Raw genomic sequence first — 13,176 nt, 5'->3', positions numbered from 1 at the left:
AATAAAGAAGAACGTCTGTCTCATCAGAAGCTGGGGGGAATTTCTTAAGCAAGGAAGACACCAAATTTTTTTTTTTTTGTAAATGGCAGTGCTTTCTGTCACTTCTTATGTTTCATTGTTATACTGTACTTTTCATTGTTATAGGAATTATGATATGGTAGTTTACTTACACGTTTTCCGTTGCAGGAATTCTAGGTGTAGCTTAAAATAATTTGAGGGAAAGCTAAAGATGAGACAGGTACATATTAAAGATATTAAATATTCATTCTAGATCCTGATTAGATTATAGCATCCCAAACTTTACAGAAAAAACTACTTTCCCCCATAACGTTCCAGTTATTTATTTATTTTTTTGGAATTTTGGAATTTTATTTTTTTTATACAGCAGGTTCTTATTAGCCATCCATTTTATACACATCAGTGTATACATGTCAATCCCAATTGCCCAGTTCATCCCGCCACCCCCACCCCCTGCCGCTTTCGCCCCTTGGTGTCCCTATGTTTGTTCTCTACTTCTGTGTGTCACCTTCTGCCCTGCAAACCAGTTCATCTGTACCACTTTTCTAGGTTCCACATATATGTGTTAATGTATGATACTGGTTTTTCTCTTTCTGACTTCACTCTGTATGACAGTCTCTGGATTCATCCATGTCTCTACAAATGACCCAGTTTCGTTCCTTTTTATGGCTGAGTAATATTCCATTGTATATATGTACCACATCTTCTTTGTCTATCGATGGACATTTAGGTTGCTTCCATGACCTGGCTATTGTAAATAGTGCTGCAGTGAACATTGGGGTGCATGTGTCTTTTTTTTTTTTGTGGTACGCGGGCCTCTCACTGTTGTGGCCTCTCCCATTGTGGAGCACAGGCTCCGGACGTGCCGGCTCAGCGGCCATGTCTCACGGGCCTAGCCGCTCTGCGGCATGTGGGATCTTCCCAGACCGGGGCATGAACCCGTGTCCCCTGCATTGGCATGCGGACTCTCAACCACTGTGCCACCAGGGAAGCCCGAAGCCTTCTTTTAATTTAATGATCAGTTTTATTGCTTTTTCAGTACTGGCAATCTTTTATTGCATGTTTGTAAAGTCCTCCTTCCATATCATGTAAGAGATGAAATATCTAGCAGTGAGAAACAATCTGTTTAAAATTTTCTATCCATATCTTTTTTATCTGGAGAATTTCTTTTCATCCATATCTTTTACAGTTGATCTTTAAAAACAAGTCTCCAGGGCTTCTCTGGTGGTGCAGTGGTTGAGAGTCCGCCTGCCGATGCAGGGGACACGGGTTCGTGCCCCGGTCCGGGAGGATCCCACATGCCGCGGAGCGGCTAGGCCCGTGAGCCATGGCCGCTGAGCCTGTGCATCCGGAGCCTGTGCTCCGCAACGGGAGAGGCCCGCGTACCGCAAAAAAAGACTACAAGTCTCCATTTTCAGATAGAGTTGGTTGTGTAACCTCAAAACTTAAAGTCAGTTATATAATTAAAAGTTCTCTATCCACCTGAATAGTGGAAATCTGAAAGAAAACTATTAGAATGATTTTCCACCTTACAGAAGTCACGTTGCCATTATCCAAAGTCATTTTCTCTTAAATATTTAATCCTTTTAGTTATGTTGTTTAGGTCAGTCAGTAGAGTTACTTTAGTTGGGTTTTTGTTTTCAGATTTGCATTACTGACAAGTTCTTAGATCTGTGATTTTCTTTTTTTTTTTTTTTTTTTTTTGTGGTATGAGGGCCTCTCACTGTTGTGGCCTCTCCTGTTGCGGAGCACAGGCTCCAGACGCACAGGCTCAGCGGCCACGGCTCACGGGCCCAGCCACTCTGCAGCATGTGGGATCTTCCCGGACCAGGGCACGAACCCGTGTCCCCTGCATCGGCAGGCGGACTCCCAACCACTGCACCACCAGGGAAGCCCTGTGATTTTCTTGATCCTGTTGGAATTAACTTCTAGTTCCTCCTATCTTCCTCTCTACTCTTATGATGAGCTAATTATTTACACCAGTTTTTGGACTTTTACGTACTGACACTTTTGAAGCACAGAGTGCCAATTAATATTAAATACTTCTTTGAGGTCTATCTGAGCTTTGATATATCTTTTGAGTTTTGTCTTGGAATATCTGTCATGGTGGGAAACATAAGTCAGGTTGGAAAGTTGAAGATGTCACCAGGGCTTATGAACAAAAACTTTATATTGAATCCAGTTCTATTTTACATTTGAATTCATGATTCAGAACCAAAAGTAAGATCTAGAACTCGGTTTCAAATTTTCTTTGTAGCAGTGTTTCTCAGGGAGTTTGAAAATGTGTGGGGCATTGTTGGTGTCAGAATGGCGTGGGGAATATTGTTGGCATTAATGGAAGGGAGCCAGAGATACTGTGTGTCCTGAATGTGGGGACAGTCCTATGCAGTGATGTTTTGTCAGAACTTCCTCAATGCTGGTAGCATCACGATTGAGAAACCCTAGAGATGAAGCATTAAAGTTTATGCCAGGTACATTCATATCAGGTAACATTAGGTGTATTCATGAGTTAAACTTACACAGTATCCCTTGTATTCGTTTTTTTTTTTTTGATGGTAGATTCTTGAGTCTTTTTATTTATTTGTTTGTTTGTTTTGGTTGTGCTGGGCCTTAGTTGTGGCAGACGGGCTCCTTAGTTGTGGCTTGCAGGCTTCTTAGTTGCGGCTTGCTGGCTCCTTAGTTGAGGCTCACTGGCTCCTTAGTTGCATCACGTGGGGTCCTTAGTTGTGGCATGTGAACTCTTAGTTGCAGCATGCATGTGGGATCTAGTTCCCTGACCAGGGATCGAACCCAGGCACCCTGCATTGGGAGCGTGTGATCTTAACCACTGTGCCACCAGGGAAGTTCCAATCTTTTGTATTCTTTTTTTTTTTTAAATTATTTTTGGCTGTGTTGGGTCTTCCTTGCTGCGTGCAGGCTTTCTCTAGTTGTGGCAAGTGGGGGCTACTCTTCGTTGCAGTGCACGGGCTCTAGGCACGTGGGCTTCAGTAGTTGTGGCTCGTGGGCTCTAGAGCACAGGCTCAGTAGTTGTGGTGCACGGGCTTAGTTGCTCCGTGGCATGTGGGATCCTCCCGGACCAGGGCTCCAACCCATGTCTCCTGCACTGGCAGGCGGATTCTTAACCACTGTGCTACCAGGGAAGTCCCTTTGGTATTCTTTTATTTTTTTGAGGTATAATTGACATAATAAACTGAACATAAAGTGTTCAGGTTGATAAATTTAGATGTGTTACATGTACCGTGATGCAACACCTCAGTGAAGATAGTGAACATACCTATTACACCCAAAAGTTTCCTCTTCTTTATAATTCTTCCTGCTTATCTACCAGCCCCCAGTTACTTGTGACCTGCTTTCTGTAACTATATATTAATTTGCCTTTTCTGGAGTTTTATATAAATGAAATCATATAGCATGTGCTCTTTTTTCTGGTTTCTTTCAGCATAATTATTTTGAGATTGATCCACGTCGTGTGTTATTAAATTTTTTTATTGCTGAATAGTATTCCTTTGTACAGACACACAGTAATGTGTGTAGGCATTCACCTGTTAATGGACATTTGGATTGTGTTCACTTTGGGGCTGTTAAAAAGAAAGCTGTTCAAGAATATTCACATACAAACCTTTATGTGGATGTGTGCTTTCACTTTTCTTGGGTAAACACCTAGGAGTATTATAGCTAGATAATATGGTAATGTATGTGTTACTATTAAAAATGCTACCCCATTGTTTTCCACAGTGATTGTTCTGTTTTACATTTCCACCAGCAGTTTCTCTACATTCTTACCGACCTTGGTCTGGTCAGTCTTTAATTTTAGCTATTCTAGTAGGTGTGTAGTGATATCTTATTATGATTTTAATTTGTGTTCCATCAGTTACTCGTGATGTTGAGCATCTTTTCATGTGTCTGGTTGCCATCTGTATGTCTTCTTTGGTGAAGTGTCTAGTCAAATCATTCTTAAAAATTAGGTTTTTTAAAATAGTGTTGATAGTTCTTTATATATTCTGGATACAAGTCCTTTATCAGATGTATCCTTTGCCAGTATTTCCTTTCAGTCTGTGGTTGTCTTTTCATTCCCTTAACAATACCTTTTGAAAAAACAGAAGTTGTTAGCTTTGCTGAAGTCTACTTTATCTATTTGTTCTTTTGTGGATTATGCTTTTGGTGTCATTTTAGAAATCTTTGCCTAACATCAGGTCATAAAGAGTTTCTCCTATGTTTTGTTTTATAAATTTTTTGGTTTTAGATGATACATTTAAATCTATGATCTGTCTTGAGATAATTTTTATTTATTGTGTGATGTATAGATTAAAGTTAATACTATAATTATTTTTTGGCAAATGGGTATTCACTTGTTCTGGCACCATTTGTTGAAAAGATTATCTTTTTTTTGTACCTTTGCCAAAAATCAGTTGTTCTTATATAACAAGTCCTGAAATCAGGTATTGTTAGCCCTCAACTTTGTTCTTTTTCAAAGCTGCTTTGACTTTTCTAAGCCATTTGCATATACATTTTAGAATAAAATTGTCAATTTCTACAAAAAAAGCCTACTGGGATTTTGATTGGGATGGCTTTGAATCTATAGATTAATTTACTGCTTATTTCATTCTTTAATTTCTCTCAGCAGTGTTTTGTAGTTTTCCTTGTACATGTTTTTCACGTTTTATCAGACTTATCCCTAAGTATTTAATATTTTTTGAAACTCTTGTAAAAAATGTTGTTTTTGAAACTTGCTCTCCAATCAGGTCTTGTCCAATAAGCATGTGGCTCCTGATCATCTGTTGCAAATCTGCCAGCGCATCGGTCCCATGTTGGATAAAGAAATTCCACCCAGTATTTCAAGAGTCACTTCTTTACTTGGTGCAGGAAGGCAGTCTTTGCTACGTACAGCAAAAGGTACCTTAATTTGAAGAAGTGTTCTGCTTTGTATTATTAGCTTAATAATTATTATAATTGTGAAGTAATGTAAGCATTGTGGAAGAAAGGTGATATGTAACTAAAAACCATGCTGTGGACTATAAAATTCTCTGCGTTTAGCATAGACGTTGAATTTTATTACATCAGTGTTTAATGGGTCCTTCTGCATTTAAAAAAATGATAAAGGTATAGATGTTAAGCTTAAAAGCTTGAATTTATTCTGAGATGTGTTTGAGGTTTTATCAATGTGAGTTCTTATTTTTCCATTTTGTAGCTCACTTATAACTTCATTGAATGTAATTGTATGTGTCTAATAAACTCTTTAAATGCTAGAAGTATTTCATTTGATATTTAGATTCTGAAGCCCTTTTATAAGGGGAAATGATTTTCTAAATTCGGTAGCAGTTTGAAAATGAGCACCAAAAATGTACAAATGCATGGTTCTTTTTCACCAGTTTAATTTTTTTGCGAAATTATGTGGTAGCAAAATGTTTGGAATTGCTGTTCTTTTTCTGTTAGCTTGGTATAAATTACTTAGACTCAGTATATGTATGTGATATGATCTTTGTATACAACGTGGCTTGACTGCTAATGGGCAAGAATGTTGGCTCTTCTGATCCTGAGTATACGACAAGTTCATCCCTCATGATTATTTTTAAGATCTGTTGCTGATGTGATGCTGCCTCTTAGATGCTCCACCAGTATAAAGTTTGACTGAGAAAGAACAACCCTTCCTCTTGGTTCCATGCCAGACTGGTTTGTCAGCTTTAGTTGTTTCTCAGTGCTCTGTGGTCATGCCACACTGTGGCTTGAATCAGGAAACTGTTCATATTCTTCCTTTTTCTGTGTCCCTATTCACCTTGTAATTATTCTGTTTTAGGTTGTTATATAGTAGTTGCCTGGGTAGCCTGTTTTCCTGTTTTCTTTACTTGTGTCAAGCTCTATGTCGTTTTGTGATGAGCACTGCTTTAGAACTGGCAGACCTTAGAAGAAACTTCAGCAAGCTGTCCTAGGGTAGGGACCATATTTCTCTGTTTTGTACTAGTGACACAAGAGGATGCCTTGTAACTGCTCTTGGATAATGATAGTGGTGATGAATTCATTCATGTAACACATGATATGCCTGTTAGTTTGGGGCACCCGAGGCTCAGTAGAGGGTTTATATGATGCCTTTCTTACCTTCCTCTTTCAGTTGTGAAGAAGCACATTTCTAGCACAGCATAATCTGTGTTCTGCTGCTATCTCCTATAGAGGGGGTAGACAGTTTTTCTTAGTATATTTGCTAAGAGGGATAGGACTTGAGAATTAGTGTTCAGACTCAAAGATCCTACATATGCTCTTTTGTAAAGAATTATCTATGATCCTAAAACAAGAGGAAAGCCATTTAATTTTGTCAGTACTTTCTAAGGAGATTAAAATCATGGTAATATTGGCCATCATTAGTTTTAAAACTCAGTGACATTTCAGTAAGTTAATTAAGTCAGGATTTTCATATAAACCAAAAAAATTAAAATTTTCCTTACAGAAATTTCTGGTTTTGGAAAGTTGGATCAGTTGTGATTAAGACCTTTATCATGAATAATTGTATGGTATAATTCTGCAATGAAAAATAAAAACCTGTTTGGCATTGAGTGGGACTTGGAGTCGAAAGATCTGGTTTTATGGTCCATCTTGACTAATCATTTGCAGTGGATCTCTTTAAAGGTCCTGGAACCTTTGAGCCTCAGTTACCTCACTTGTAAATTGGCAATGATACCTACCTCACAGGGTTGTTGTGAGGATTCAATGAGATAATGTATGTGGAAAGCACTTTGTAAATTGTAAAGTGCTACACAAATGTTAGTTGTTGTTGTTGTATCTGAGATGTCTTAAATTTTTTTTTTTCCTTCAGAAATAGTCTAATAAACCTCTAGGGCTTTTCTGTTAAAGTATATTAGTTGGTAAACCTTTGAATAAACAGTTTATTACAATATACGTAAGTATTCTATAAAATCTTTCTTGGGGTTAACTTTCAAGATTTTATGTGTATCTAAAATTCATTTTAAAGACTGCAGGCACACAGTTTGGAAGGGCTCTGCCTTTGCTGCTCTTCATAGAGGAAGACCTCCTGAAATGCCGGTGAATTATGGTTCCCCACCAAATCTTGGTAAGTGAGGTTGACTTTTCAGAGGCCCAAAACCATTTTTTAATTTCTTGACCAACTTTGTAACTGCTATATTAAAACTTAAAAGGTAGTACTGGTAATGTTGTTTCAGATTTATGGTTTTCCTAAAATTATTACTAAAAGTAATAAAAGTCAATGAAAACAATCTTATTTTAATAAGAAGTCTGTATTAGTGCTTATAGTAGAAGAGAATTGGGAAGAAACTTCGTCTTTAGGATTTCTCGAACATTGATTTTTGTGACCCTCTAGAAATTGTTTTGGAGGTTTTCTTAGCTTTTTACATATTGGCTCCCCCTTAATCACTTTCATTGTTTTTATTTCCTAGTGGAGATACATCGAGGAAAACAACTCACAGGGTGTTCCACTTTTAGCACAGCATTTCCAGGAACTATGTATCAGCATATAAAAATGCACAGAAGGATTCTCGGACATCTATCTGCTGTTTACTGTGTAGCATTTGATAGGACAGGACATAGAATCTTTACAGTGAGTTAACATTTTAAACTCAATTTGGTATCATCTGGAGCACTTTAGTGTGCCTCAGAATTATCTAGAAAATCTTATAAAACATGTAGATTCTATCTTTCCTCTTTGTCAGGAATTTTGACTCAGTAGGTCTGGTGTGGGGCCCATGAATTTACATTTTTATTCAATATCTCAAGTGATTCAGATGCAGATAATCAGGCCTTGTGTGTTTTTTGTGATACAGTGATTTAGAGCAGTGGTTCTTGAGCATGATCATCAAGGATGCTTAAAAATATGCATTCCTAATACTTCCCCTCCAGTCCATTCTAGACCTACTGAATTAGGTTATAGTATGTATTAACCAAAAACAATCCCCAAAAACCCTCTACATTAATCAAAAAGACCCCCTTACCCCCAAAATCCAAATCTCTACAGGTGATTCATATTCACATTGATTAATCATCATCTAGGGAAATTGATTAACACTGAAAGATTATTTTATAATTGTAAAACTATGTAAATATTTGGAATTTAATTTACCATTTTAATGTTTTAAGGGAAAATTAAGGTGGGTAAGAAGTTTAAATTTCATTTTTCAGTTGTTGAGACTCAGAGTAGATACTGAAATATTTGCTGAATGGATGGATACTTGCTGGTACTATACATTTGAGACTCTGTTGCTTAGTTATTTAAAATGAGTGTTCTAGTCCCATTATTTTTTGTTTTTGGAATTGCCACTTAATCAACTTGTGAAACATAGATCAGTCTTAACGAACACTTATCAAATTATTTAGCTTGTTGTGAGCTAAACGAACATTTAACCATTGTTAATTGAAATGGGTGAGCCATGAACTTTCAGTTGGGCTTATTACATGGCAGAGAATTTGGGGAAAATAGTATTTATAATAGGTCTAAGCCATAGAAACGAAAACTTCGAGGTATCTTTATTATTTGATTTGAAGAAAAAACTATTATAAGTGTTCTCGGCTGTCAGAAAAAAACTGTTGTAAGTGTTCTTGGCTGTAAGATTCATAATTTGCAGAATATTCTACAGTTGGAAAGAGGAGGAGTTATAGACACTTAATTTGAGTGACATGTAAATGGTATTTTTTTAAATGATAAAAAAGACTTGCTGTATTAACACTTTATTTTGGGTGTATTTTTTCTCAGGGTTCAGACGATTGTTTGGTGAAGATTTGGTCAACACACAATGGCCGCCTATTATCCACATTAAGAGGTCATTCTGCAGAAATTTCAGATATGGCAGTAAACTATGAGAATACAATGATTGCTGCAGGGAGCTGTGATAAAATAATTAGAGTGTGGTGCTTGAGAACTTGTGCTCCAGTTGCTGTGCTCCAAGGACACACGGGGTCAATTACATCTTTACAGGTAAACCAACTTTAGTGTGCACATTTGTGTATTATCTCCTTTTCCTTTAAAACTCTTTTTCTTTGGAGATGAGAACTAGTAAGATGCTTAGTAGTTATATGCTCTATTTTAAATTTAGTAATGAAGAGAAATATAATTAATCATAGTTCCATGAATCTTAGAACGGTGATGTAACAAATAGATAATGCAGTTAATAGTTTTATGTGAAGGCTTGATGGATGACTTACTGTTTCCTTAAGGTTTATAGTTGAACTGAATGAGTGTCATTACACACTCATGGTGTTAAAGGAGAAAAATCATCAATTTAAGACTTGTGGATTTTGATAAGTGGACTAAATTTGCTGAAATATATTAATTTTTTTCTTTCATTGGGGATGTTAATTTTGAACCACATACACAGTAGACAGAATAGTATGATGAACCCCTATGTGCCCATCACCTTAGACCAATTCTTCTTCAGCCATTTCACCTTGTACCCAAAGCAAATCCTAGATTTCATATCATTTCTTCTGTAAAAACTTCAGTATGTCTTCCTAAAAGACATACTGTGTTTTATTAAAAACATTATCATCACACTTGTTTGTTGATGTTCAAATTTCCAGTTGTTTCATAAATAGCATTATTTTGTTTAGTTTGTTTGAATTAGGAATCAGACAAAGCCTGTACCTTACAATTGCTATAGATTAAAAGAATTTTAAAACAATTGCACAGTCTTGTCCAATTTTTTTTTTATAACCACTTGAAGTTTCTTTGTTGCGGAAGTTGGGTTTATCTATAGAGTTCCCACAGTTTGGGTACCATTTGCTTCCTTGTGGAGTAGATAACATGTTTCTTTGTATTTCTTGTAAGTTGGTTGTTGGATCCAGAGCAGTAGTTTTATCTAATGTGCATGAGAATCACTTGGAGGCCTTTAAAACACAGATTGCAGGGCTTTCCTGGTGGCACAGTAGTTAAGAATCCGCCTGCCAATGCAGGGGACATGGGTTTGATCCCTGGTCTGGGAAGATCCCACATGCCGCGGAGCAACTAAGCCTGTGCACCACAACTACTGAGCCTGCGCTCTGGAGCCCGTGCTCTGCAACAAGAGAAGCCACGACGATGAAAGCCCATGCACCGCAACGAAGAGTAGCCCCCGCTCTCCGCAACTAGAGAAAGCCCGCATGCAGCAATGAAGACCCAACGCAGCCAAAAATAAAAACAAATATAAATAAATAAATTTATATAAAAACAAAAAAGACAAAAAACCCAAAAAAACCACAGATTGCTAGGCCCCAGTGCCAGAAATTTTGTTTGATTCAGAATGTTGGAGGCGGGGCCTGAGAATTTGCCTTCATAACAAGTTCCCAAGTGCTGCTTCTGCTCCTCCTTTATTTATTATTATTATTTTTTAAATTTCATTTCATTGTATCTTTTATTATTGATTGATTGATTGATTTAATTTTAGCTGCGTTGGGTCTTTGTTGTTGTGTGCAGGCTTTCTCTAGTCGCAGCGAGTGGGGTCTGCTCTTTGTTGTGGTGCGTGGGCTTCTCATTGCGGTTGCTCCTTTTGTTGCGGAGCACGGGCTCTAGGTACACGGGCTTCAGTAGTTGTGGCACACAGGCTCTAGAGTGCAAGCTCAGTAGTTGTGGTGCACAGGCTTAGTTGCTCCGTGGCATGTGGGATCTTCCCGGGCCAGGGCTCGACCCCGTGTCCCCTGCATTGGCAGGCGGATTCTTAACCACTGTGCCACCAGGGAAGTCCTGCTCCTCCTTTAGGGACTACACTTTCAGGATCATTGATCGAGAGGCTTGCTTACCTTGAGGTATGCTCTTCCAGGCATTGAATGTCTGGTGGTCTCTGCAGTCGCCTTAGATCCATTAGTACTGAGAATGGTGCTGCTCGGTCTTTTTTTTTTTTTTTTTTTAAATTACATTTTGTTAGTAGATAATGATTTGTAAGGCCTTTTAAGACATGTTGGTGCCTCTGATTTGAGTTTGAGTAAGACAAGCAGAGTGGTTTCATTTTCATATGTGAATTTACCTAGGGTATATGTTAAGTGATCTATAAGTAGATTTGGTGTGAAGTTCTGTGATAAAAGTGACTTTTCTCAACTCCTGTGGTCAATATTCTTGAAGAATAAAGACTGCAGACTTATTTTTGAAGGCTGACAACTATAATTGGGGCTGTGTTTTACTTTGAAAATGTAAGCAAAATTTTGATTTGCCTGTTTATTTTTTGGCAAGGAGTATATTGTTCTCTAGAGGATTTCATAGGTTAAAAGTTAATTCAAGTCCTAGCTGTGTTCCACAGGTTAAAAATTTTTTTAAATTTTGTTATTTGATATGAACTTATAGGCAACATAACAGCAAATAAGAACATTTATAATACTTTTTGAGGGTGTCTGTCTTAAAACCATTAGGGAATTCTTCAGTGTGAAAGGGGAGCTCTGGTCTTCACTGAAAGCCTCATTCTTTTGGTAATGGGGGCCCACATGTGTTTACTACCTACTGAATATATCAAAAAACTATTTGGGTGGTGATAGGTTTTTATACATCAGAAGGCTTATCTGTGCTTGCTAGTGGTTACTCTGAAGTTCAAAGTCAAGCAAATGCATGATTTTAGTTATTAATCTTTTTCATGTGTTTTGCCTTGTTGTTACTGGCATGTATAAACCATTTTAAATTTTAGTAAAGGTTTTCTTTTTATTTATTAAAAAAAGATATGTAAGTAATATTGTTTGCAAAAAAATTGACAGTAGTTAATAGCAGATAAAATTAAAAACTTCCATAATCTTGCCATCTAGAAATAATCACTTTCGGTATTTTAGCACACACCTTTCTCATGGGTAGCAGTATACAGTGTCACTTAATATAATTTACATTCTCAAAAATGTTAGCATTAGACTTAACTGGGTTAGACGTAGAACCTTTTGTCTGTCTGAGAGGATCAAGTGAACATTTTTCAGGAGTAAAAGACATAATGCAGAGCTGGCAACTAGAACAGCTGGACGAGCGTGAAAAAAGTATCTGAAGTACTAATATAATGAGAAATTATGGGACCAAGATACAGGAGATAAGGAAAGCCCAGGGAGAGGAACTTGAGTTTGAAGGCATATGCCAGTTTCACAGGAGGTGGCTGAGAAGCTTAGCAGAAATTTTGACAGACTTGTAGGGTTGGGGAGGATATATCTTGGAAGTATGTATGCATAATAAATTCATAATAAATATGCAAATTTCATCAGAGAACTAGAAGTTAGTAAAAAGGAAATTCTAGAATTTAAACATATAACTGAATTTAATAATTCAATGGATGGTTTTAGCAGCAGATTAGATGCAACTGAAGAAATCAAAGAGAGAATTAATGAGCTGGAAATGAGGTCAGAAGAAAATAAATAGATGGAAGCACAGAGGGAAGAGTTTGGAATGTACTGAAAGAGATTAAGAAATAGACAGGAAATGCTGAAAAGATTCCACATGTGTATACATACATATATACCATATGTGTAATTGGAATTCCTGAAGAAGAGGAGAGAATGAAGCAAAAGCTATGTTTGTAGTGATAATAACTGAGAATTTTGTGAAATACGCTAAAGAAATAAAGCCACAGATTGAAGAAACACGAAGGATCCTGGGCAGAATAAATATACAGACAACTACAACTACTAAACATTACAGTAAAAGCTTTAAAACCAAAGACAAAGAGAAATCTTAAGTAACCAGAGGGGAAAATAAAGAAGGAATAAAACTGACGGCTAGCTTCTCAGTAGAAGCAGTGGAAGTTGATAGACCAAGGAGTACTCTTCTTTTTTTTTTTTTTTTGTGGTACATGGGCCTCTCACCGTTGTGGCCTCTCACGTTGCGGAGCACAGGCTCCGGACGCACAGGCTCAGCGGCCATGGCTCACAGGCCCAGCCGCTCTGCGGCATGTGGGATCTTCCCGGACCAGGGCACGAACCCGTGTCCCCTGCATCGGCAGGCGAACTCTCAACCGCTGCGCCACCAGGGAAGCCCAGGAGTCCTCTTCTTAAAGTGTTAATAGGAAATGACTGCCAGTCATGAATTCTGAACCTACTGAAAATACCATTGAACTACAATAAACACGTTTTCAGACAAATTGAGAGTTTCTTAGTGATGGAACAGCACTAAAGGGAATTCGAAATAGTATCCATTAGGCAGAGAAGGAATGTGATCCCAGGCTTGGAGTAAGAAAGAATGAAGAATTAAAAAAAAAATGTGTGTGAGCA

The 13,176-nt window shown here is 37.6% G+C and overlaps 1 protein-coding gene across 1 annotated transcript in view; it reads left to right on the top strand.

Moving 5' to 3' along the window:
- The window catches only part of BRWD1 (bromodomain and WD repeat domain containing 1), a 111,664-nt gene that overhangs the window by 19,598 nt on the left and 78,890 nt on the right, over positions 1-13,176 (top strand). The window contains exons 5-8 of the mRNA XM_079704143.1: positions 4,761-4,911; positions 6,980-7,078; positions 7,422-7,582; positions 8,732-8,953. Of these exons, the coding sequence (XP_079560269.1) occupies positions 4,761-4,911; positions 6,980-7,078; positions 7,422-7,582; positions 8,732-8,953 (633 nt within the window). The remainder of the gene's footprint in view (positions 1-4,760; positions 4,912-6,979; positions 7,079-7,421; positions 7,583-8,731; positions 8,954-13,176) is intronic.

This window comes from Hyperoodon ampullatus (assembly GCF_949752795.1).
Source record: "Hyperoodon ampullatus genome assembly, chromosome: 5".
NCBI classification, from domain to species: Eukaryota; Metazoa; Chordata; class Mammalia; order Artiodactyla; family Ziphiidae; genus Hyperoodon; species Hyperoodon ampullatus.
The sequence above is the reverse complement of the archived record's forward strand: the minus strand, read 5'-3'. Positions and strand labels throughout refer to the sequence as shown.